Source organism: Sus scrofa, chromosome 15, assembly GCF_000003025.6.
Source record: "Sus scrofa isolate TJ Tabasco breed Duroc chromosome 15, Sscrofa11.1, whole genome shotgun sequence".
Taxonomy (NCBI): domain Eukaryota; kingdom Metazoa; phylum Chordata; class Mammalia; order Artiodactyla; family Suidae; genus Sus; species Sus scrofa.
The window spans coordinates 108,498,770-108,525,936 of record NC_010457.5 but is presented as its reverse complement, the minus strand read 5'-3'; the positions used below and the strand labels follow the sequence as shown (position 1 = coordinate 108,525,936).

General features: G+C 37.3%; 1 protein-coding gene across 6 annotated transcripts in view; it reads right to left on the bottom strand.

Moving 5' to 3' along the window:
• The window catches only part of PARD3B (par-3 family cell polarity regulator beta), a 1,031,031-nt gene that overhangs the window by 387,551 nt on the left and 616,313 nt on the right, over nucleotides 1-27,167 (bottom strand). For all 6 annotated transcript variants that reach the window (XM_021075042.1, XM_021075045.1, XM_021075043.1 and 3 more), the window contains 2 exons: nucleotides 20,182-20,281; nucleotides 11,957-12,072 (listed from right to left, as the gene is read on the bottom strand). In XM_021075042.1, the coding sequence (XP_020930701.1) occupies nucleotides 11,957-12,072; nucleotides 20,182-20,281 (216 nt within the window). The remainder of the gene's footprint in view (nucleotides 1-11,956; nucleotides 12,073-20,181; nucleotides 20,282-27,167) is intronic.

Here is a 27,167-nt window from a genome sequence, read left to right as displayed (position 1 = left end):
CGACGTGCTTGGAGAGTATGCTAGTTAGTTCCTGGATCAGCTATTCCCCGCTCACTTGAAACCATCAGTCATGATTAGTCCCTTTCCAATTTGATCTCTATTTTAATTTTCACTTTAATTTTAATACCTTCATTGGATAGAGTTCCTAGTAATCTTTCCTTATGAAGGCTAGAAACCAAGTGGGGATTGAAATGTTAGCCTTTCCAGTCATGTTTCTCTTCTCCACAATTTGTAGACATTTATGTTTGTTATCCTGAATATCTTTCTGGTGCTTTTTATTCACATATTATTACTGCTTATATCCTTAATCTCTCAGACTTTATTCATGAGACCATTTCTACTAAAGACAACCTAAGAAATAAGATGTTGTTGTCTATTGTCACTGATTTAAGTCTAAATTATTTAGAATAGTACATGGCACAGAGGAAGCACTCAAATATTTTTTGAAGGAAAGGAGGGATGGATGGATGGGTTTTACATGGGACTGAATTTATATTTCCAAGTGTTAGCTTTTTGGTCTTATGAACCCAGAGTGTGACAAAAGCCCCTGTACTAATATTCTCTAAAGCAGCCAAAGCCACTGTATACAATGTACAGTGATTTTAGTATTCCAATGAAGAACTAAAAAAAATTTTAGAAAGATTAAAGAACTTACCCTAGATTAAGAAGTTTTTCTCATAAATAAGTCCAAGTTCTGAATCTCTAATTCATGTTTAGCTAGAAATGTCCTAAGTATTAAATGAAATATACAGATGTAGTCATTAAAATGTACTTTGGAATGAGAAACATACCCAGCTTTAGGAAAGTAAAAGCAAAGTATTTTCCCCAATGAGCAAGAATTGAGATTTGACCTTTAATGTGGAATAACTTTTTACTTACAAAAAGTGATATTTAGTTCAGAAGTTTTCAGCTTTAGAGAGGAAATGTTTAGATGGTTCATAATAGGAAATATATAACGGATAAACATATGAAAAAATGTTTAGCCACAGAAGTCATTTTAAAAGTAAAATAAAAATATCCCTTTTGAGCCTACAAAACTGGCAAAGATGAAAAAAAAAATGATGACACCCAGATTCTTAGGCATACCACTGAGAAAAGTGAAATTTCCTTTCTGGCGGGCAGCTGATCATCTATGTCAAAAGCCTTAAGGCTTTATAGAGCATTTAGCCAAAGCGTTATGCATGTGGAAATTTACAATGATGAAATAATAATCATTGTTTACAAAGGCTTATGTATTATTAGGATCAATGCACTGCTATTTCTAAGAGCGAAATTTGGAAACAACTCTTACAGCCAAATAATATTAGGTAAATAAATCAGGCTATGTTTATTCAAGAGTAAACTTTATAATTAAAAAATAATATAGAAAATAATAGAATATAATAATACAGGAAATACACAGGCAGAGAATAATATACAAGCTAGGTTATTCCTAAAGGACCTAAATTTAAAAGTGTATGTTCAATCACTTTGGGGAAAAATCAGAATGAAAAAATACAAATATGTGCATATGAGAATAAAAATAAACAAGAGTAAAGATGTTACACTTTTTAAAGAAAAAACTGCATCTACTGACCTAAAAATGAGATAGTTTTGCTTTCCTAAGTGGTTTTAATCTCTGCATAAAGTATTGCCAATAACAAATACTAAATACCATTTGGAAGAGACAGCTATAAAATTGCCAAACATCATTAACACATATTTATTATATTATAGACCTTACATAATATTTTGTCATACTATATTTAATTATATGTTTATATATAATACTTCCAGCTAATAGAACACTTCAAAACAACTAAAATGGTTCCTATTTGCAAGAAGCATTTAAGTATTTTGTTTACCTTGAATAGCTTCCTTAGCCTCATATTTTATGAAGATGTTCCTATTTAGTACAAAAAAGTTCTTTAAAAAGGAACACAGAATTTCATTTAAATACAAACAATGGTTTAGAAGACAAAGGCAAGTGGGAAAGAAAGGTTCATATCTGGCTTTACTTAAATGCTTAGTATCCGAGATGTAGAGCCTCTGTTGAGGTACAGAATATAAAGAAAAAAGCACTTTATGTACTACTCCAAATTGTAAGAGGTGCACAGAATATTTCAATTCTAAAAGATAAGGCAATTTATCCATGGATCAAATTTCCCATCAGCATACAAATAATGCTGTAAATATACAGAGGCTAACTTAAGAAACATCTACATGGGTTTGTTACTGGCAAAATATGACTAGTTAAGGTTCAAGTATAAACATTTCCAAATTTTATAGCTTTCTTTCTATTTTTTATGGGAAAACAAGAGCCTTGGGCTTCTCTTCCATATTACATTTTTATTTTATCTATATTTGCCACTAAACAGCACTCCAGATTAAGAAAAACAGAAGCTTAGTGGAAAATCATGGCAATATCTGAGCCCATTTGTGACCCAACGATTGCAAGTTAAGAATCTACCTGTGAAATCCACAGGAAGCTTTTCCCCAGTATTTCAAAATAATTACTGGAGTAGAATTTACTTACAACAACTCCAGTCAACCACCAATTACCAAAACACATGTAGCAGATGAAGAGGTTCACCTCTAATACTGCTTCTATCATTAATCTCGCCTTGGCTGCACTATTACTAATAACATCATTGAATTTCTTAGGTTCTAGGCCCCAGGTTAAGTGTTTTTATATAAGAGAGATGATCCTTGCTTAAGAGATTATTTTTTTTTCTCCCGGTAGGGGCATAGGAGATAGTGGTGCTCCTGAGTCACTCATTCAATAATGGTAAATGAGTGCAGTTGTGTTTAAGGTATTGCTCAGCATTTATTCTTCAGAGAGGGTATGAGAGTAGAGGGATGGAATGTGTCACAAGACAAGTCTACAACATACAACATATAAAATGGTACAAATGTACAATATCTGCACAAAAGTTACCATTTTCCAATTACTAGTAATAATGAAACAAAATCAAATTAGACTTGCAAATGCATTTTTTTTTGTTTCTTTCTCTTCTTTCTTTTTTTTTTTGTTTTTTTTTTGTTTGTTTGTTTGTTTTTTTGTCTTTTTGTCTTTTCTAGGGGCACACCCACAGTGCATGGAGGTTTCCAGGCTAGGGGTCGAATCAGCGCTGTAGCTACCAGCCTACACCACAGCCACAGCAACTTAGGATCCGAGCTGCATCTGGGACCCATACCACAGCGCACGGCAATGGTGGATCCTCAACCCACTGAGAGAGGCCAGGGATTGAACCTGCAACCTCATGGTTCCTATTCAGATTCATTAACCACTGAGCATTTCTTGAAAACATATATCTTAGGGGCTATACATAAAAAAAAAAAGAAAAAAAAAGCAGGGAAAAAGGATACATAAGGAATTAGAGGAAGAGAAGCAAGTCCTTTACAGAGAGAAGCAGTTATATACCTTTGCTTCCAACACAAATAATTATTCTAATTAATTTTAAACAGAATCTGCATTATTCTGTTATACCTAATATATTGGTCTAGTTATATTAAAGATATAGAGAAGTGATCTACATACCACGGTAATTTAGTTAATATTAATACTAGTCCATATTTCATTTTTAGTTTTACTCGTCTAAAATTTAATTGTGTTTTTTAGTTAATGCAGATGTTGGTTTCTCCTAATGTTTGGAAAGAGGGCTGGCTTTGGTTTCTTTTTTCTCACGAGAGACGAATTCAGCCTGAGTCCTGATACATAATTTCTCCAAACTCGTTTAACTTGTTTTCATCTAGTCTCCCTACTTCAGTTATAACCTGTGAGGTCCCTTTAACATATATAAACATATTAAGGTACACTTAAAAAAAAAAAAAAACAAAACACCAAAAAACCTGTATCTTTTATCTAATAATGAAAAAATACACGGTGATTTCTTTTCCATATTTCTGGTGAATTTTGCTTCTCTTCTCAGTCTTCATGAGTTGTTTTAATTTATATAACTTTTTTTTTCCTTTCATACCTAACATGCCACAAACTATAATTAATTTTCCATCATTATTAACTTCCTAGATTTCAAAGCTTGTAAACTTGATGTATCTTCTGATGTTGCTCTCATTGCTTGATATATTTGGGGTGCAAATTCAATTTGAAACGGATTGGAGTTTCTTACTATTGGCCAGGAAAATATCTAAGGAGAGCTCTCATATGGCTCTTAAGTCACCTTCCAGGTGAGATTTTTTTTTTTTTTTTTTTTTGAATTTGTTTTTTAGGGTCGCACTCACGGCATGTAGAAGTTCCCAGGCCAGGGGTTGGATCAGAGCCACAGCTGCCCGCCTACCCCACAGCCACAGCAATGCGAGATCCCAGCTGCATCTGTGACCCCAGCTGCATCTGTGAGCAAGGCCAGGGATCGAATCCTCATTCTCACAGATACTAGTCAGATGCATTTCTGCTATGCCTCAACAGGAACTCCCTGGCAAGATATTTTTATCTCTTTCAACAGCTTTTTCATCAGACATTGTTTCTAGATGCATTCTACACTGTTTTTGTCTCTATTAAAATATTGTACTTTGAATTAAATGCTATATACAGGCTAGGACCAGGCCAGGATGTAGTGGAACTATTGTCTTCCTTGGTCTGGGTAACATGGAACAAGCTTTGGGGGTTGTCATGTCTGGCAAGAGCTCAAAACCAAAGACCTCAGGGTTCCCATTGTGACTCAGTGGGTTAAGAACATGACGTAGTCTCTGTGAGGATGTGAGTTTGATCCCTGGTCTCACTTAGTGGGTTAAGGATTTTGCATTGCTGCAAGATGCAGCACAGGCTGTAGATGCAGCATGAATTCAGTGTTGCCGTGGCTGTGGTGTAGACCTGCAGCTGTAGCTCTGATTTGACCCCTAGCCTGGGAATTTCTATATGCTGAAGGTGCAGTCATAAAAAGAAAAACAAACAAACAAAAACTAAAATAAATACATAAAACAAAGATCTCTTCAGTAGCTGTTATTATACCAGGTCTCCTAAACAATGTACTTATACAATTGATTTCTTTTAACCTGTCTTTGGGACACTGCCTTTATCTCTCACCACCATATCTAAAACAGGCTCTCCTCAGTCTTCATCTCTGCCTGAATTTTGTCTCAGAGAAATCATCTCTATCTGAAATTTTATTATTTTTTTAACTTGCATGCAACTTTATCATCTATTTACCCAACAAGAATGACAATATCGTGAGAGTGGAGCCTTTATCTTATTTACCTAGGATATTGCCTGGCATGTAGAAAGTATCCAATAAAGTCCTGTTCAATGAATTCTTCACTTTCTGATAAATTACGTCTTCCCCAATTCTGAATAAATCATGTGAATGCTAATTCTGTCAATCTAAGATATTACACAATTCTCTGAGACAACACCTACTGAAAATTTGGTAAGAATGCTTTTCACACCTTCATCCAAGTTCTATCTACTCAGTCTTCATCGAATTCTGTTTTTGGTTTTTTTTTTTTTTTTTTTTTTTTTTTAGAATATAATGAGAGGGGCCAAGCACTGAGTCTTATATGTTTTTTAATTCTTTTTGGTGTGACAATGAGCCTTAATTAGCACATTTGGGTAAAAAGCATTCTAATACTACTATCTACCTTCATACAAAATTTGGTGAATGCTTCAATCACTAGTTTCACTCGTTGTTTCTAGAATTCATCATCTTTGTGAAAATTGGCAGTTTGCTTCCTGTCCTTCAGTGTGAGGCCGCCTCTTAATTTCTAATGATCAGGGATAGTTGCTTTATAATCACAACCCTCATAATCCCTGTACACCCTGCTTTTAGGGTACGGAGATCTCTACTGTCTGGACTCCCCTTGCTGGCAGCCATGTTGTCCATTTTGAATATCATTCTCTATGTGCCTGAAGGGAAAATGAACACAGGATTTGGGTGGCTCCACTTTCCACCTGACAGATGTTAGCTACTCTGAACAATGGGCTGCCACACTTTCTTTTTTGTGCTCTAAAAATAGCTCGACTGTCTAATTCTCATAGGTTTTGCAAGCCTCATTGCAGCATGCAGCTGTTTAGCTCTCCCTACATTGCTTCTTCTAGATTATTGCTACTCTTTTCACACCTTTTGCTTCTCTTCCTCATCTCTACCCCCGCCAAGGTTATCAGTGAGTTCTTGATGCAGTCACCCTAGTGCTTCAGATGCCTCCCCCTTTCCCTCTCTCTGAGATAAGTTGTCATCATCCTGTTGGTATTTCCTGTGGGGAATTTTCAAGCCTGAGTTTTCCTTTTTTTGTTAAGGTTTTAATCTAGGTATATGCAGAAAGCACCATTTCTCTCATTTACTACTGAACCCTCAGTATTTAATGCCCTCCTTGGCACACAGTAGGTACCAAGAAACATTTGTTTAAGGAATGAGTAGATATTCCCTGTAATTTCTTCATTTTGACTTCCTAAAGCTTAAGGCGTCCATGTGACTATGTCCTTGTACTCTTCTATTAGAGATGGGGACACTTTTAATATTACCATGCATTCTTCTTCACCAACCAGGCTTTTTTTTTTTTTAAATCAAACAAAGTTGTATCTTAAATAGCGGTACTCAATTCAGCTTTTACTGTAGTCAGAAGTATTACTTATCGATGGACAATAAAGAAGATCCATGGGTGTAAACAAAAATTTATTTTTAAAATGTTAACATATGGTATTATATGTTACATATGATAAATCTGGACTATAGTTATCAGAATATACAATTTGCTAAAAATTCTACTATGTATTCAGTGTTTGGGATTTTTGTCTTATTACTGAGAATGCATATGAAAGTTCCCCACTATACAAAAAATAATTCAAAAAAGAAAGTATTAGAATAGCAGAATGGGGTTAATTAACTTTTTTTCATGCCCATCTTCTACTGGTTACTAAAGATACCCAACTGCTCTCTGAGAGGAATGTCTGATGTGTATGAAAGGGCTATATTCCAAATTTGACCTTAATATTTACCTTTTGTTGATATGAGAAATTAGTTGATTTATAATTTACTTCAACTGTGAATGCCTACAAATATTTCATTCTTAATACGAATTTCCAACAAGCAACTAACAGAAAATAAACTTGCTGAATCACAGATCTTGAAAGAAAATAAGCCAGTTTATCTATTGTCTTGATTTTAGGGACAGTTGTTTAAGACACATGCACTGTTTTAAAAGCCTAGGAGACATGGAATGTTAACAACCTTCATTGTCAGGAAACTTCCTAATATTTCGTCTGAATGCCTCATGCATCACTTTAAGCTCATTTCCTCTCATTGAACAGAGGCGGACAGCTGGTCAGCTTCTTCTATCTGCACTGCCCTCAGCCTTCCTCTGTGTTACAGAACACCCTTCTGAAACAGGATAGGAGGCCAATTTGAAACACAAGAGAAAACTCTCAGAAAAAAAAAAATCTTGTGGGAAATAGTGTTTTAAATCTCACTTTAAAAGGAGCTATACATCAGGTCAAGGAATGGGCCAAAATACTGAAGTGCTGTCCCTTGAATAACTCAGACCCATTCTTAAATAATATCATGGGGTCATAAAACACCAGGCCTGGATATTAAAGATGTTTGTGCCTCATCAAAAAGTCTTTGAATGTCACTCCCTGGCATACTGCCAACAAGGGCAGCTCTTTGGGGGAAAACCCTATGCCAAAGGCCAAAGAGGCAGCTGTGTTATTCAGCTCCTGAGAGCTTCCAACTCAACACCCACACAAGCTCAATTATGAACAAATTAAAGGGATCCAGACTGAACATAGTAATTCTGGTAATTTAAATAAATAGAGGAAAGTCTACAATTAGTAGGGAAAGATTGATTTTCTGGAAAACCCAGAAAATGACACCCTAACCTCTTTGAATAAGCATAGTTACATCTAATTATTTAAAAACAATTTCCCTTTATTCATCATTTTAATCATTTCTGATCTGACTTAACTGTGGCCATATGGATGCCAGTAAAAGTAGCCACACATATTGAGTCAGAAGAGTCTCAAAAAAAAAAAACCCCATAATTTATGGATATATAGGAATAAAGTAATAATTGAGGTCTTAGATCTATGTTTTAGAGCACATAGATAAAATTTTTTACTCATTTCTACCTTATTCAAATGCAGAGAAAAATTTAGTCATTCAGAAAGAATCAAAGATTCAATACTGGGAAATCTATTCCTATAATTCACTATATTAATAGAATAAAGAACAAAATACAAATGATCATCCTGTACAGAACCCTAAAATCACTCAATAAAATTCAACATCTATTCCTGGTTACCCTAAATGAGCAAATAAAAAACTTCTCAAGACACTAGGGATTAAAAAAAAAATTTAAATTGATAAAACATTTCTATCAGGAACCAAGAACAAACATAATTAATGGGTACATGCACAAGAGAAGCATTTCTGTTTAATTTTTAAACTGATTTTCAAGGAGTTGATCTCAAGTTCATGTGGGAGAATAGACATATAAAGAGCCAAAGACATTTTCCGGAAGAAGAAAAAACAGAAAGATTGCTCTATAAATTATCAAAATACAACCTAATAGGATGACAACTGAAACAGGGTAACACTGGCATGGGGCAGACCAATGTATTACTAGAACAGCATGTATAGAAACCACATAAAGGAATGTAGTATGCAGTGTGACTTCATTCCCAATAAAAGGGAGAAGGATATCAAAGTAAATGTTACGGATAGTTTTCCTATTTACATGGAGAAAAATGTTCCCACCTCATGCACCATGGATGAAAATATACTACAGATTGCTAAACATTAAAAAAAGACAAGCCTTGAAAAGTCCCAGGAAATAAATGGGATAAGAATAAAACCAAAAAGTCATGATGGAAATGATGGAAATATTGGATTCTAAGACTAAAACCTTTTTTATAGTAAAGAATATCATGATTAAACTAAGACAAATAATAGACTGCAAAAAAAAATATGTACAACATACATAACAATATTCTAAGGATGAAAGAGAAAGGAATTAACAAATGGAAACATTTTCGGCAGAGTATGCACCCCCCAGACCAAAAATACTCCAACTCTCAGCTTGAGAGAAAGTAAATTGTAAATCAAGATCGATTCATGTAACACTATACAATTAGGATAAAAAAACACATCGTGTGACAGAGACTAAGTACATAGATGGAATAGCAAATAAGTAGAGTGTTTTCTACAAGGATATTCACACAACAAACTAGTTTTAAATCATGTTTGCATCTGGGAGATAGAAGGAGGAGATGAAGCTGAGAAGGCTTTAGTTTTCACAATACGAACTGTCTTTCGAAACACAAGTGAAAAGAAATACATGAAACACACTCACCTTTAAAACAATTTGAACATAACATGCAAGTTAAAACACTAGCTTGGACTCAGTCCCCTCAAATGAAACAAAGAAAAACAAAGATGGTACTGATGAGATCTATTAGCCTTTGAAGATTTTTAAAGGCTTTATAAAAGAGAACTACCCAACATAAATTAGACAGTAAATTGGAGGCTTTATCTTTCATATTTTGAGCCACACGAAATTGCTGTTTTTTCTAGGTCAAACATATTCAAACAGCACTAATTTGCTATTCAGCCTAAATACCTCAGGATTTTTTTTTTTTTAACGTTTTGGATCCTAACCTTGCTGAGAGGATTATTCCTTAAGCACATTTACCAACCTTTTTAGCAAATGCAGTAATTCTTTACATTAGCCCAGTGCTATATATGGAAAACTAAACTACTTTCAATATTCTTTTCATCTATTCAAACAGGAATGACACTTCCAAAGGTTTACCATTCCAGCATCATCTTTGTTTATTCATTGAGAAAATCAACATATTTATTGGGCTTACTCAATTGTTCTGGGAATAGGGCTTCAGAATCACCCTGGAATATTGACACTCAGAGCCCTCTTCAAGACTGTTAGCTTTAATTTGGCACTTCCTGGAAGGGACCAAATTTTGATAGTTACTTTTAAAATGTTTTTATAGCATAGTTTACCACTTGGACTGGATATTGCATTTAAGCTAATGTTTTTAATTAGATGCTTGTGTCCTGAAGAAAACAGCTCATGAACTTTGCCCCAATTAAGTAAACTGAACAAATATTACTATTGTCATTTATGGTATAATATGATAAAGTGCAATGACTGACTGGTAACAATACATATTTTGCCAAGGCTATTTCAATCTAAAAGAGAAAACTTCCCCAAAGCAAAGTTTTCAGTAACAATTATGTAAACAGATCTACTGTTTCTGGACAGTCTTAGGTTTTAGTTTTACAGATGTGATCATTTTTGTCTTTTTTTTTTTAGCATATTATTACTTGTATTTTTTTTATTTTCCCTTTACGTTATTTTTTTTTTCCTACTGTATAGCATGGTGACCCAGTTACACATACATGTATACATTCTTTTTTCTCATATTATCATGCTCCATCATAAGTGACTAGACATAGTTCCCAGGGCTACACAGCAGGATCTCATTGCTAATCCATTCTAAAGGCAATAGCCTGCATATATTAATCCCAAGCTCCCAGCCCATCCCACTCCCTCCCCCAAAATAATGCCAACTGCAGCAACATGGATGGAACTAGAGACTCTCATACTGAGTGAGGTAAGTCAGAAAGAGAAAGACAAATACCATATGATATCACTTATACTTGGAATCTAATATACAGCACATTTTTTTCTTTCTTAAAATGGATGTTAATTTTCTTTTGCAAAGATCTTTAAAATTCATGGTCACTTTTTTTTTTTTTGGAGGAAAACAGTAATATATTTCTTGCCCCAAATTAAGAGCAGTTTTTATCCTTTCATCTTTTCTATAGAGATACTGGAAAGACAGAACAGAAAATATTTATCAAGCACTCTATAAAAATAAATTGCACCTTAAATTATTAGTAATAACCTATGTCACTGTCACATATTATTCCTTTGGTCTGTCAGAGATTCACACCTGAGAAAATACCTTTTTCTGACCAGAGCTCAAGACAGCTTCCTTGTTAAGGCTTTCTATCAGTCTCTCATTATAGGTGCTTAGAGCAAATGTATTCCAGTGATCTAGTTAATTTATAGAAAAGAGAATCAATTTCTCTTGTTTCATCATGACTGAACATTTTTCTGAACTCCTGTAAATGAGTAACAGATAAGCAGTATATATCAGATTCTTTTGTGGAGTGCACAGTTTTGATTACTGTATTTTCTTGTTGCTACTAATAAAATATGCAATGTGCCTCAAGAAAAAAAATAATTGCAAAGCTTGGCCTCTGAACATTCAGGAAGCAATGACTATTTTGCTGAGAATTTGTTTTGCACCTGCACCCAATTCTAATAGTTCTCTCCATGGGAGGGTAGCAATGTGCTTGGGTGTCTGAAATGACTTACAGGGCCTGGACAGAACATTGTGTGCTCTGCCCTGGCAGCCAACAGTCACCCAGATATTCCCTGTGGGACTTGGAATCCCAGTGAGGTTGTCTAGGAATGAACCCAGGGGTACCTCGACACCCTCAATCTGGCAAATCGAGGGACTCCTCTTCCCTGCGGTGTTATAGGAGTTAGAGATGGGCATGTAAAGAGATAGATCTCCATTGCTTCTATCCCTATCCATTGCACGTGGAAGAGGATTCATTTAACTGCACTGTCTTCCCAAGTCCTGCAACAGGTATGGACATGAGAAATGGAGAGGCCCTGGTAGAAGTGAGAGTATAAACATAAAGGCTGGTGAGTTAAAGATGATTATGGCATTCAGATCCTTTGGAAGGAACAGGCGTATTTTTCTGACCTATATGGACCACTTTATAAAAATGTCATTTATCTCTCTTTTAAAAAGTGAGAATCACAATTAAATGTGTGAGAGGAGACAGGAAGATAGCATGACCCTTTTGCCCTCCTCCAGGCTTCAGCAGACCTTGCCCCCTCAGGTTGGAGTTGAAGAAACAAAAGCAGGACATTCAGGAAGATAGATGGGCTGAGGCCGGAGAACTGACCTGGTTGTCACCTTCCCCTCACTTACCAAGGTCCATGCTCTTTGAGGCTTTCAGATTCATTGATTCAGGCTGCCTGGCTGGTGTCACAGATCTAAAGTTGAAGTGCTGATCTGGAAAATATACAGCTGAATCCACCCCAGAGCTGCAGAAAGAAGCCATATGCTGGATTTAGGTTTACAGCAAAAGCTTTTTTTTTTTTTTTTTTTTTTTTTTTTAAAGGCAGCAGCAGTTCTCATGTTAAACACAGCCCCTCATCACTACCTCTGCAGCTCCCAACCACACATTTTCAACCACTTCTTGAACCTCAGGTTTCTCTGATGAAATGCAGCAACTCTGTTTCCATGCATTTTATCATAGGTTGCAATTTAAATAATACTCTCTGGCTAATATCACATTTTCTTCTTCACTGATTTCTGCTAATTGGGATCTAGCTATACAATATATAACTTTAAGGGGGTAAGGAGAACCTGGGAAGCACTGGCGCTTCAAAAGATGTCATGAGGTATTAGCAGAGCCCAAACTCAGGGTCAGAGGGATCTGTGCACTAAGCACGCCCTTTCTTTAAAAACAAGTGAAAGGGTCGTGTCCTTTAGAGAAAACCGTCCTGTTGCATGACTAATGGCTGCAGGAGTTTGGTTTTCTACTCTGCTCAGGTCTATTTTCTCAAATGAATGTTAATGCTGAGCAAATAGTCTGCTCATCAATAATACCAACAGGAAATAACAGGAAAAGCACAGTTGACAATTTAGACATAAGATATATCAAATACCCACTATAGGCTTCCTAGTACTTGTATTCAACTGCAGAGAATCCCATTTCTGCTGCATATTACTTATTTTGCTTGAGAATGGAGGGAATTATATAAGGGAATTATAGACAGTGCCTTATTTCTTGATCTGGAAGTACATTTTACTTACATAGTTTACATAATTCAGCCTCTTTCTCCCTTGATGCTCTCATGTATTTAAAAAGTAAATGCATTAGTTCATTTCAACACAACTTTAATCATAAATACAGTGAAAACTCAAATCAAGTATCCTTAGTCACTCTAAAAATACTGAGGTTGAGTTTTTTCAAACAGCTGGGCTTTGACATTGTAACCAATAAAACATTGTAACCAATAAAATAACAGCAACAAAACTCAATGAGAATCCTACTAAAACTTACAGGGGCATCTTGATTGCTTAACCAAGGATACCAAAATAAGTTTAATCTTTTCTTGAAATTTATTAGTCATGCATATTTAATACTGCCTTGCAGCAATAATAATATTGCTGAATGAATGAGCCTCCAGCATTATAATATAATGTGATATAGCATAGCACAGCATAGCACTCAAAAGCACAAATGCCAGAGCAGTTGCCCAGTTTTAAATTCTGGCTCTGCTACTTCTAGCTGTGGGACCTGGGCAAGTTATTGAACCTCTTTGGGCTTCTGATTTCTCATGTATATAAAGGGTATAATTATACTCCCTATCTCCTTGGGTTATTAAGAGAGAAAATGAGTTATACAGATTTGTGAAGTAAGGAGAATCATGTTTGGCACAGATTAACTGCTATAGAAGCATTTTGGAAACAAATAAGCAGATAAATAAACAGAGTTGCTTTTGCTTCCCAAATTATGGTAAGTTTCTGCTTTTCAAATTATCCATCGTTATTTACAGTTTTTTTGCCTTCTCCATTTTTGGGCTTGTGCTAAGAGCTCTTCTCCCCTTCTATTGAGAAGAGATGTGAATATGATGTTTCGGACCCCAAGAGGATATTATTTGCAAATATTAAATAATTTTATATGAGGGACTTGAGCATCTGCAGATTTTGGTATCTGCAAGGATCTTGGAACCAATTCCTCAAAAATGCCTGTACATTTTTTTTCATGCAAATTGCTCAAGAAATTTAAATCTACACTTAAGAATTATGAAGTTTGGGGTTTTTTTTTTTTGGTTTCTTTCTTGGTGTCTGGCTACATTCTCATTAGAGAAAGCTACTGACATAAAGCCTATCAGACATAATATGTAGTGATGGATCCAAAATATGCCAATCATGAACAAAAATCCTGATCTGCTAGTGCTACTGACACTGGCATGGCATAATATCAATATTTTAATTGTTTCAGCCCATTTTAAAGAAGAATTCTGTGATGCTATGGTGAACATGAGTTTCCCCCTGAGCTTTGATGTTTTGGAAGCACTTGCCTTTAAATGTGTTATTCGACCTTTATTTGCACTTAGTTTTTCATCCTTTGATCTCTTGTGATGATGTGGTCTTAGTGTCAGAAAGACTCATGGCCTTCATAGAACCAGTGAATTTAAAGAGCTGGAAGCCATTAAAGGTCACTTCATCTAACTCTTCATCTTGTAGATAAGACACTGAGGCTTAAAGAGGAGACTGATGTTCCAAGGCCACACAGCTGGCCAGTGGCAAAGCCAGGACCAAAACTGTGCCTTCTTGAACTTTCCCCAGAGCCACAAAAGCTTTGTCTAAAATGGGGTCCAGCCCGGGACACAGGTGTTGCTGATCCTGAGTCAACAGAAATCAAACATTGTCCTCTCAGTGCAGTTTCATGCACACTCTCTTATACAGCTTGCATTTTAGGTTAGTTTCTTGTTTCCACAGAGTGGTGCATATCATGAAATAAAAGAAAACCAAGGGGTTAATCAAAACAGATGCCACATGTTATGATGAAAGCCTTTAGGGAGGAAGTTTGGGACCAGCATGAATATTCCTCATTAAAACAGATCACACTGAATTTAAAGTGCTCTGTTCAAGGCAGACTATGGGAATCTACCCAACTGAGTAACCTTTTGGTTAATTTGCTCTACTGTCTTAGACTACTTCACCAAACTTGGCATTACTTGACAAATTAAGAATAAGAACTCAAATTTTCCCAGACTCTTGGGAAATAATTATCTTCATTCCTATTTAAAAAAAGCAAGATGGCCATACAATAGCAGCAAGATATCAAGATAAAAAAAAAATGCAGATTTGTTTTGGTAGAGCTTTGGCAATATCATCAAAGATCTTCAAAGAAATAAAAAGCTTCTTTGTATATATTAATGCAACAAATATTCACATGTATGCATATGTGGTTGTACATATACATATATACATATGTGTACCTAGATATGTCCATTAAATTGATCAGGGCAATATGTATCTCTACTACCACTGTTTTGACCTGGCCAAGTGTACATTTCAAAAACCATTAACAAAAGAACCCCTCTTTCCATACTGCAAACTGGAAATTAGGCTGATATCAGATTGGCAGATATTTAAAGAGGGAAGTAAGTGTAATATGAGACACGATGAGATCAGAGCCAACGTGAACTTATCTCGCACTTGAATAATGAGTGTTGTGTTGAATTGGTTCATGTGAAAACAGCCTAGACACATCCATTAGACAAGTAAAACAGTTTGTAATTTTATGCTTCAAATCAAAAGTTTTTTAGTAGGAGAGGGTGACATAATGATTAACTATAAAATATGACATATTTTAATTTTGAAGGCAGTTAGCATGTGCTCATGGCTGAGTGGGCTGCAGTGGAAGCTGGAAGTTGACAGCAGGCCAAAGACGTATCTTAGATAAAGACAGTGTTTTCAGCATGAACAACCAGGGAATCCACCAAAGAGAAACAATACTCAATGTCAAATTATGCTGCATAATGAATAAATAAGGGTGACATGAAACATATGCCAGTGTCCTGAACATGGTGAAAAATCGGGAATGTGAAAGACATATATGACCCAGCCATGAATGCTGAAGGAGAACCATCTAAAGTACAAAGGCAGGGAAAGGTTTTGAGGGGCATGCCAAAAAAATTATGTCTGAAGTCTCAGGTGGCCATGAATCAGCTTCAGCAAGTGGCTACCATGAGGGGGACTAGATGCAGGTCATGTGCATGAAAGAGACACAGAAAGAGAGAGAACTGGGAGACAACCAAGAGGGAGGGAAAATATGAACACACAGGCAATAACCCCATGTTTTCTGAACAGCTAATCAAATTTAATATATTCTCTCTGCTGTTGATTTGCCTTAAACTCTCCATAAGATAGCGCAGTAGAAAATGTATTTCTTTTCCCTCTTTCTGTATGTATATATTATATATACATATTTAAATTCAGACACACATATTGTAAATTTTTGTCTAATAGTTATTGACATAATAATACAAATAAGTTCAGTAAATTCTTGATTTCATTTTGGTTCAAAGGACAGGCACAAATTCGATCAAATTTGCTTTTTTTTTGCCTCATGAATTAGTTTTCTGTGTCAATATGTTTCCCTTTCAGAGGGCTTTTCTTTCTTTCTTCCTTCCTTCCTTCCTTCCTTCCTTCCTTCCTTCCTTCCTTCCTTCCTTCCTTCCTTCCTTTCCTTTCCTTTCCTTTCCTTTCCTCTCTTTTCCTTTCCTTTCCTTCCTTTCCTTCCTTCTTTCTGACAGGGCAGCCTACTTTGCTCAGCCCTCCTGGCTCCCTTCCAATGCTTCTTCCACTCTAAGTTTCACACATCCAAAGCCCCACTGCTGCTGGTCACCTAGGCAACACAGCAGCTTGCAGGATGGTGCAGGTTGTGGAATCTCCAGGAGGGAGGAAAGGAAGCCGGGAGGGGAGAGAGAGAAAGAGAGAAGCAGAAGTGAGAGATTCAAAGCTTTAGATTTGTTCCTTCCATGTCAAAAAATGTTTTTCACTTTGTTCCTTCCTCTCCTGCCATGCCGCTCCTCCCTGCATTCCAGTCCCTCTCCTCTTGCTGGCAGTCTCAGACTGGTATCCTTGTCAGGGCTTCCCCTGTCCATTCATCCTCTATAACTGAGCTTGCTTAACCTCATACTGTTCTTCCCCCGCTTCAAACCTTTCAATGCTTCTCCGCTGCTCTCTGGAGCAGCATGGCACTCACAGCACAGCAGACATGCCCTTCCCATTGATTGTTCCTCTAGATTGTGTATGCTTGAGCCACAGTGAACACTATGCATTTCCCCTACTCCCATCATTTAGCTTTCCTTGCTTAAATTGCCCTCCGCACCATTTCCCTGCCTAGTAAGTTCCATTCTATCTTTCAAGAAACCTTTTAAACAACCCCTCTCCTGTAAAACCTTCCTTGACACCAACAGGCAGAGTTAGTAGCTCATTCTTCTAGGCTCCAAGGGCATTTTACATCTAATGCTTAACAGATTGCTTCCTAATTACCTGGGTGTCTCTTTAAGAGGACACCGCTTTCCTTGCAGGCAGGGATGCCTTTCAATTCATTTGAGTACCTTCTACAGTGCCTAGCTTAGAGTTCCATAAGTACTTTTGGATGGATGATTGAGCAAATGAATGACAATGATCAAAAAGACTAAAGTCTGAGGAAAAGGGATACTTTTGATTGAAAGGAGATTACTGTCGGTGTTTAAGAGAGTGGTTCTAGTAAAGGATGAGAACTGAAGTCTAAATATGCCAGTTAGGGAAGAAGGTGAAAAGGAGATGGAAGTTACTGGTTCACATCATATGATAAAGATTTACAGTGATGAGAACCAATGTAAGCTTTTTTTCAGGATTGTGGAGAAACACGCTTTCCTGAAAAGGGAAGGGAAGAAATTTGTGGAGACACCAAAGCAGCCAAAAAGGCAATGGCTAATTCTCAATAACTCTGTCTCTGCAATATCCCTGAAGTACCTCAATCCCCTGAAGAGTTCTCATCTGAAAGTTTCTCCCCATCCTCCCCAGCACAGGGTCATCAGTATCCTTCACTGAAACTGCCCCAGAAGGTATCTAGAGTGGCTTCTAACAGATATTAACCCTCCTACATTTACCTAATCCACGTCACAGCTAAAACCCAGATCTTATCTGCTGAATCCTTACAATAAGATTTTACTATCTACCAAACAAAGTCTGTATCCCTTAACCTTGGATTCTGGGTGTGATCATCCGGCCAATCAGCCATGATACAAGTTGCACTCATCAGCTTACTTCCCCACTGCCATGCTGTTCCTTTTGCCCTTCCTTCTCTCTGAAATTCTCTTTCTTCTTGGGCTCTTTTCATGTCCATCTTCCTATTTGCATTTTAAGGTTCAGCTCAAGAATCATTTTTTCCCATAATATTCTCCCCGCTTTCTCTACTTAGGAGCATTCTCCTCTCTCTGCCTCAGAAATCCAGGGTATTTTATCTATGTCTTCTGGTAAATATCACTTTGTAACTTGTGTTCTGGTTGTCACTCTTACTTACTAGACTACCATCTTCTTGAGGGTAAGCTTTTCTTTTGGGTTTTTGGACTCAATTTTAACATGTGTTGTGTGTGTGTGTGTGTTGTGGGGGGGGGTTCTCCCACAATCCTAGGGCATCAGCAGGGTGTCTGAGAATTCAGCTCATTTGTGACACTCTCTACCTGGAGACTGCATTAGGTTCCATAGGTTGAGGGCACAGTCCTGTAAGACTGTCCCCCCACCACCCATGCTCTACTGCAGATGCCAGTTGCAAATTCAGGTTGTCATTTGTGCTTCAAACCTACTGGCTATAGATGAGAGGTTCCCATTACCCCTCACTGAACTTCAGTCACAAGTCCCAGTTGTTAACTATACTTCTGATCAAACAACTATAAATCAGAGGTGCCCAAGACATCCTTCTTCAGTTTGATGGGTTTTTGAAAATGGCTCACAAATCTCAGAGAAACCTGTTACTTACTAGTTTGCCAGTTTATTGTAAAAGGATATAACTCAGGAACAGCCCCACATAGAGCTACATAGGGGAAAGTATGGGGGAAGGGGCTCTGAGCTTCTAGGCTCTCTCTGAGCTCACCTCTTTCTCCACATCTCCACATGTTCACCAACCCAGAAGCTCTCCAAACTCTGTCCTTTTGGGTTTTTATGGAGGCTTTATTACATCGGCACAACTGGCCATTGTCAACTGATTCAAGGTCCACCTCTCTGGTTAGGACTCGAAGTTCCAACACTCTAAGCACAAGATTGGCTCCATTGGCAACCAGTTCCTTTCCTTAGGTGCTTCCAAAGCCACCTCCTTCACACAAGGCCCCTATCACTCTCAATACTTAGGAAATGCCAAGGTTTTGGGGGGCTCAGTGGCAGAAATGGGACTAAGACCAAATACATATTTCTTATTATAAATAAAATATCACAGGTTTATATCTGATTTATCTCTGCATTGTTCTAGCAGTTTCATGCATATACCATGGGTAAACACTAAAGTAGAATGAATGAAATGTTTTTTAAAGTGGATTGTTTTTTAATGCTACTAAATTGTCATTTTTGGTTCAGGATTGACATAAGTAGTTGAAATGAACAAAGAAAATTAAATAGGTCGGTTTTCACTCCAGAACCCGCCCCCCAGTGTTAGTGATCTAGAACATTATTATGATTATTGATCAAGTTCAAGAAATTGTACTTTGCATTAAGACAGCTGACTTCAAAAAAGTAGGACTTGGAGACAGCTAAATATAGGTAGGCTTCTGGCTAATAGAGTTAGCTATGATCTTGTTGTTCTGTTTTATTTTTAGCAGATTGTAATAAAAAAGGATAATAGTAATGACACCAGCTCTGCTGCAAGAAAAATGAAAAAATTTCACAGGATAATCATGGGACAAAAAGAGAATAAAATACACAGTTTTTAACAACCATAATAAATACAGAAAATAGCAAAGGGACTGGATAATGATTTTGAAAACTCATCAGAAGAACAAAAATCTATGGATTCCACTAGTCAAATGGTGTCTATGCTTAGTAAATCTCTCTCTCTCTCTCATGCTTGTGTGATTCTAAAAATTATTGATTTTTTGTTTTCTATTACAGAATGGATATAATATTGGGCACTCTTTTCAAAAGTTTAGATTATATATGGTGTTGCTTTAATTTTTAGATTCCATTAACTTTCTCAGAACATCTATTTTTAAAATGCCACTAGGGTTTGCCAATTACAAATAAGCAAACCAACCAAAACAAAACGAAGCTTTATGTCTTCTCGGTTTTGTTTTATACCTTCCCATATAACTTTTCTTTGAGTTCTACCTCCCTAATTTTTAACTTGGTAAAAGAAAAGTCAACAAATTTCTTTAATATTTTAATCATGCATGCGGCGTCATAAATTGCAGGAAGCAAAACACGAGCTATCTCAGCTGTTACCATTGGCTATGAGAAGTTTTCACTGGAAAGGAACTAGAAGTTGCTAAGAGATTTCCATTCTGGAAAGAAATAGAGTTAAAATAAGGATGCTGGGTTTTCCCAGCAAAACCACAACGGGGAACATTTATGATATATCATTTTATTGATACCTGTGGCTGCAGTCTTCAAGGCCCAGTTCCAGAACAGGATGTGGAGTGGGGGAAGGTGGAACTTCGCTCTCAGCCCATCTGTCGTTGGGAAGTGTGGACTCTGTACACAAAGAACAAATGGAGCCATGGTGAGGTGGAGGCAGGACTTTTCGGTTCCTGGCTTGGTTTCAGTCATCTCTTAGACACAGTTTTCACCAACACAGAAACTGACCTTGAAATAAATAAGTTCTCATACAGAACTGAAGGACTCCTAGGAGAGATAATACAGCCTGGGTGAGGATATCTAAGCCTGCTGATATGTTTTTAGGCTGATGACCTGCTGGTAAACCCTGGCAAGTGAAGTCCACGCATCTCCACTCCCTTTTCTCACCCAGGAAAGGCTGGTAAACATTCATTACCTGTGATTTGGGGAACATTAACAAGCCATGTCTTTTACAACTTAATGTTCATGTAACAAGACCCTATAAACAAATGCTCTGGATTATGCAGAGACTTAAGCATTTGTCTCAGTGACAAAAAGAACTTTAAAAATCATGTGATACAGTGTTTTTTTTTTTTTTTAATTTCTATGGTATCTACTCACCATTTAGATATCATAGAGGTTAAAAAAAAATTACTCTTTTTGCATCTATATTGTAGTGAAAAACCTTGAGTTTGGGGCCACAGAACTAAGACTGGTGTCTGAATCCTGGTTTTAAAAATGCTTTGGAGCTCCCGACGTGGATCAATGGTTAATGAACCCAACTAGAATCCATGAGGACATGGGTTTGATCCCTGGCCTTGCTCAGTGGGTTAAGGATCAGGCATTGCCATGAGCTGTGGGGTAGGTCACAGACTTGGCTCGGATCTGGTGTTGCTGTGGCTGTGGTGTAGACTGGCAGCTACAACTCTGATTGGACCCCTAGCCTGGGAACATTCATATGCCATGGCTGTGACCCGAAAAAGACAAAAAAAAAAAAAATAAAAATGCTTACTTTTTTAGTATATTTTATTAAAAAAAGGACATGTATCCTGAACATTATGATAACTAATAACAAGGTTTGTTGAGATCATATTGTGCATCATGCATTGAGCATTATGTACATTTTATCATTTAATCTTCATCACTAGTGAAAACGGTAATGACAGGTGCAGAGGTAAGTATCTTTCTTATAACACTTTATCCTTGGTACTTTTTAAATAACAAACTTAATTGCTGTAAATTCTTTTTTTTCCTCTTGGCTGAAACACCTTTGTTAAGCTCTTTATTACTGTGAAAATCTAGAATTCTTATCTCTTAAAAATAGTCCTTTTGGATTTCATTGAATATACAAGATAAATCTTGACAGTCACTCTAAATATTGCCTCTGAATTTTTGCACCTAGTCACTACTTCATTGATGACCAAATGACCCTAACTTTAATCATGATCTTTTATTGTTGTGACTTATTTTACATAGTCTGTCCTTCTAGGGCCAGATCAGAAAAGAAGGATAAAAGAGTTTGTGATTTTGGACTAGGACTCAGCAAGCTATGGCCCCGGCCCCAAACCAGCCCATCAACTGGTTTCGTACATCAAGTTTCATTGCAGGTAGTCCCGCCCATTCACATATACTGTCTATGGCTGCTTTCGCATCACAGTGGCAGAGGTAAAGAGTGGCAGCAGAGATCCTATGGCCCACAAAGCTGAAAATATTTACTGTCATGCCCTTTACAAAGTGTGCTAACCCCTGCTTTGGACTGTTCTTGAGAACAATGATATCTTTGTGGTCATCTTTGTAGCCTAGTGTATTCTGCACAACAGAGGCACCTAAGAAACACGAGTCAAATGAAAAAGTATAATTCAATTTCTGATCACCTCTGCAGAGGTAGTGCTTTCCATGCTCTAGAGGGGTGGATGCAGGTTCCCAGGAGGAGACATATTATAAATAATTACACTATTATGTGTCTCTTCAAAGGACTCCAGAGAACATGGATCCAGTGGGACAGGACATACAACTAAAACATTTGATTTGGGGTGCAGATGAAAGGCCCGAAGGAGACCTCAGGGGGGGAACCTGGGCAGACTGAGGGCAATGGGTGACAGGGGCAGGGGCTGGGGTTCACTTGAACTGAAAGTGGAGAGGAAGCAGAAGTAAAGCACAAAGGCGGGATGAGAACAATGGAAAGAGCAGAAGAAGGGAAGATAACAAACCAGAGGCAAACTGTGCTTAGGCTATTACTGGCCCAGGGTGAGATCTGCCAGCAAGAGTCTTCAGAAAATGCAGTGTTTGTGCACTTCATTACCATTCAAATGCTTAATAGGATTTTATAGTAAACCCCTGGGACACAACCTCCATCCTTATTACCATCTTGGAGCACCACACTTATTTCACTGCGGGCACTGCTAGCTATTCTCCAACACAAATGTGAATTTTCTGGTGTGACAATTTCTACAAACGTTAGTTCTAAAAATGCCTTTTCTCTGTAACAGCTTGACAGGAATATGTATATATATAAAAATAACAGTGGAACAGTGGGTGGTATGTACTATTATTACAAAAATAGATGGAATACAGCATATCAACATTGGTCTTTTAAATATACAAAGGAAAGGAAGAAGGGAAGAAAAAAAAAGTGAATGTTTTGGCTATAACAGTTCCTCTCTTCACTAGACATTACATTTTGTCAAGTAAATCTTGTGTTTATAAAGGAGCTCCTTAAAAAGAACTGGTGGTGGTGAGTCAACATTCACTTAGGTTTCATGAGTCTTGGTGGCCCAGGGCCACCTGACGTGCATCTGAAACTCAGGAACTCTCAATGGTGCTCATGATGGAAAATGCTATTAACATGACAAAGAGGTGACGATCATAATAGTCTTCTACAGCATCATGCATATAAATTCTGTTACATATTTTTTTTGTGTGTGGTCTATCAGTCAATAGGCTTATTTAAAAGGAAGAGCATTTCATCTACTGGTGTCTTACAATTAAAATTTAATACGTCTATACTTTGATAGGCCAAATTCTTAGAGCTGAATGTTGCATCACAGACCCACAAGGAAGTAACAGTAGAGTCTCTGTGCTTTTTAAGAAGTACCCTTTGATGGAGTCACTTCTTCAAAGAACTGGATTTTTTTTTTTTAATTATTATTTTCCCACTGTACAGCAAGGGGGTCAGGTCATCCTTAGATGTATACATTGCAGTTACAGTTTTTTCCCCCACCCTTTCTTCTGTTGCGACATGAGTATCTAGACATAGTTCTCAATGCTATTCAGCAGGATCTCCTTATAAATCTATTCTAGGTTGTGTCTGATAAGCCCAAGCTCCCGATCCCTCCCACTCCCTCCCCCTCCCATCAGGCAACCACAGGTCTCTTCTCCAAGTCCATGATTTTCTTTTCTGAGGAGATGTTCATTTGTGCTGGATATTAGATTCCAGTTATAAGTGATATCATATGGTATTTGTCTTTGTCTTTCTGGCTCATTTCACTCAGTATGAGATTCTCTAGTTCCATCCATGTTGCTGCAAATGGCATTATGTCATCCTTTTTTATGGCTGAGTAGTATTCCATTGTGTATATATACCACCTCTTCCGAATCCAATCATCTGTCGATGGACATTTGGATTGTTTCCATGTCCTGGCTATTGTGAATAGGGCTGCAATGAACATGCGGGTGCATGTGTCTCTTTTAAGTAGAGCTTTGTCTGGATAGATGCCCAAGAGTGGGATTGCAGGGTCATATGGAAGTTCTATGTATAGATTTCTAAGGTATCTCCAAACTGTTCTCCATAGTGGCTGTACCAGTTTACATTCCCACCAGCAGTGCAGGAGGGTTCCCTTTTCTCCACAGCCCCTCCAGCACTTGTTATTTGTGGATTTATTAATGATGGCCATTCTGACTGGTGTGAGGTGGTATCTCATGGTAGTTTTGATTTGCATTTCTCTTATAATCAGCGATGTTGAGCATTTTTTCATGTGTTTGTTGGCCATCTGTATATCTTCCTTGGAGAAATGTCTATTCAGGTCTTTTGCCCATTTTTCCATTGATTGATTGGTTTTTTTGCTGTTGAGTTGTATAGGTTGCTTGTATATTCTAGAGATTAAGCCCTTGTCAGTTGCATCATTTGAAACTATTTTCTCCCATTCTGTAAGTTGTCTTTTTGTTTTCTTTTTGGTTTCCTTTGCTGTGCAAAAGCTTTTCAGTTTGATGAGGTCCCATGGGTTTATTTTTGCTCTAATTTCTATTGCTTTGGGAGACTGACCTGAGAAAATATTCATGATGTTGATGTCAGAGAGTGTTTTGCCTATGTTTTCTTCTAGGAGTTTGATGGTGTCCTGTCGTATATTTAAGTCTTTCAGCCATTTGGAGTTTATTTTTGTGCATGGTGTGAGGGTGTGTTCTAGTTTCATTGCTTTGCATGCAGCTGTCCAGGTTTCCCAGCAATGCTTGCTGAATAGACTTTCCTTTTCCCATTTGATGTTCCTGCCTCCCTTGTCAAAGATTAATTGACCATAGGTGTCAGGGTTTATTTCCGGATTCTCTATTCTGTTCCATTGGTCTGTCTGTCTGTTTTGGTACCAGGACCACACTGTTTTGATGACTGTGGCTTTGTAGTATTTCTTGAAGTCTGGGAGAGTTATGCCTCCTGCTTGGTTTTTGTTTCTCAGGATTGCTTTGGCGATTCTGGGTCTTTTGTGGTTCCATATAAATGTTTGGATTGTTTGTTCTAGTTCTGTGAACAATGTCATGGGTAATTTGATAGGGATTGCATTGAATCTGTAGATTGCTTTGGGTAGGATGGCCATTTTCACAATATTGATTTTTCCAATCCAGGAACATGGAATATCTTTCCATTTCTTTACATCTTCTTTGATTTCTTTGATTAAGGTTTTATAGTTCTCGGCATATAGGTCCTTTACCTCTTGGTCAGGTGTATTCCGAGGTATTTGATTTTGTGAGGTACAATTTTAAAAGGTATCATCTTTTTGTATTCCTTTTCTAATGTTTCATTGCTGGTATACAGAAATGCAACTGACTTCTGAATGTTAATCTTATATCCTGCCACTTTGCTAAAGAACTGGATTTTTGATGTTACCCTGGAAAATTGAGGAGGGAGGAGGAAGTAGCAGGAACCTAGTGGATCACAGATCTTTGTTTCAGGAAGAAGGGAACAGACAGAACCTGTTGGTGGACTCCAGTTGTCCAGTGAAGGACAAACTCTGAACATTCTACTGAAGTTCCAAAGTATGACTGCATTTTATTCTTTAGCATGTGTTTTGAGTGGACTTTAAATTTTTTTTCTAGGTTTAACCTTACACTCCAACTAGTTCTATAGTTTCATTATTTAGTCTTTGCTAGTCTTTCTAGAGATGTTATCCCATTTCCTTGAGTATCTCAATGTCCTCTAAAAATACGCTGTGTAATTATCACTTCCGCCTTGGTATTTTATAGGTACCGAAAATGAAATAAGATAGGAGGTAATGTGTCCAGCGTGCTTTTGGATGTCATCTGTGTAATGAGGAATAAAACCTTGAACTTGGATTGTCACTGGGCCACATGTTGCTTGAGAATTAAATGCGAGGTAAGTTATATAAAGGCTAGAAATTCTCTTGATCATGATTTGGGCATGATAGAAAGAAGGGTCTTCTGGTGTGAGGAAAATGTACTGTTTCTTCCCCAGATTTCCTGCTATTGTAACCCAAAGGCTCAGAAGGAGATCTTGCTTTGTCTAGAAAATATAATTTCATTAAGATGGGAAAAGACATATTGACTATTTCTTTAAGTGACACCAAGTCCAGTCAGCTTTGAAAGGTAAGAGGTGAAAAGACGGCAATAATTTCAAGAGACTAAAGTAAGACAGGGCCCAGGCTATGGTTTGGGGAATGGACTTGAGTCAGAGGGATAAGAGTTCTATCCAGGTTCTCTAGGGACTAGGATATGGTGCGGGGTCAGGAATGTCCTCTCCTCTTGACTGTCTATTTCTTCATCTGTAAATGAAGACAATGATATCGCCCACCTTGAGCGTGCAGGTCAACTGCTTACCAACAGTATCTAACAGACAGTAAACACTTAATAACCGGTCACAGCTGTTGCCATTACGCACTGAAATGGAGGAATTCAGAGGAAAGAACAATCTCCCATTCAGATGGAAGAATTTAACTCTAGAGGACCTCAGATTTATGCATCTGTTCTGATGGAGTAATCTCAGTTTAGAAATCATCCCCACGTAGTTAAATTTTGGTAATATCTTAAATGTAAGGAAGGGATTAATCACATAAACACCATCTCCATTCAACAGGCTACTATGCAGCTACTGAAAGCGATGCTGTACAATATTCAATGACATAGTAAGATGTTCATAATATGCTATAAATTTAAAAAAGCAATCTCTTAGACACTTTTCTTTTCCTTTGGTCTTTTGAGGGCTGCACCCATGGCATATGGAAGTTCCCAGGCTAGGGATCAAATAGGAGCTGTAGCCGCCGTCCTATACCACAGCCGCAGCAACAGGTATCTGAGCTACGTCTGTGACCTACACCACAGCTCACAGCAACACCAGATCCTTAACCCACTGAGCAAGGCCAGGGATCAAACCTGCATCCTCATGGATACTAGTCACGTTTGTTAACTGCTGAGCCACAAATGGCACTTCAGCAATCTCCTATACATTTTATATGGTAGATTTCATTCTCATTTCATCTTATATACACATATTTACATGAAGGCAAAACTTGAAATATATACATAATGCTATTGATCAGTATCTGACACAAGTATGAGTAAAATTAAATTTTCCTCTTATTGCTTTTCTCTTAATTTTCTGTAATGGATAGCTATTTCTATGCAGTATAATAAAGTTACTAAAGAAAGGAGATACAGGGAAATAAAAGAATTTTCTTGGTGACCTAACATATAATTTTTGAAAAAACAGAGAAGAAAATCCAAGTTTTTTCCATATAGAGCTCTACTAGAAATGTGATCTGTACAAGATAATAAGGGAAAACCTCTGTAAGGAGACAATAAC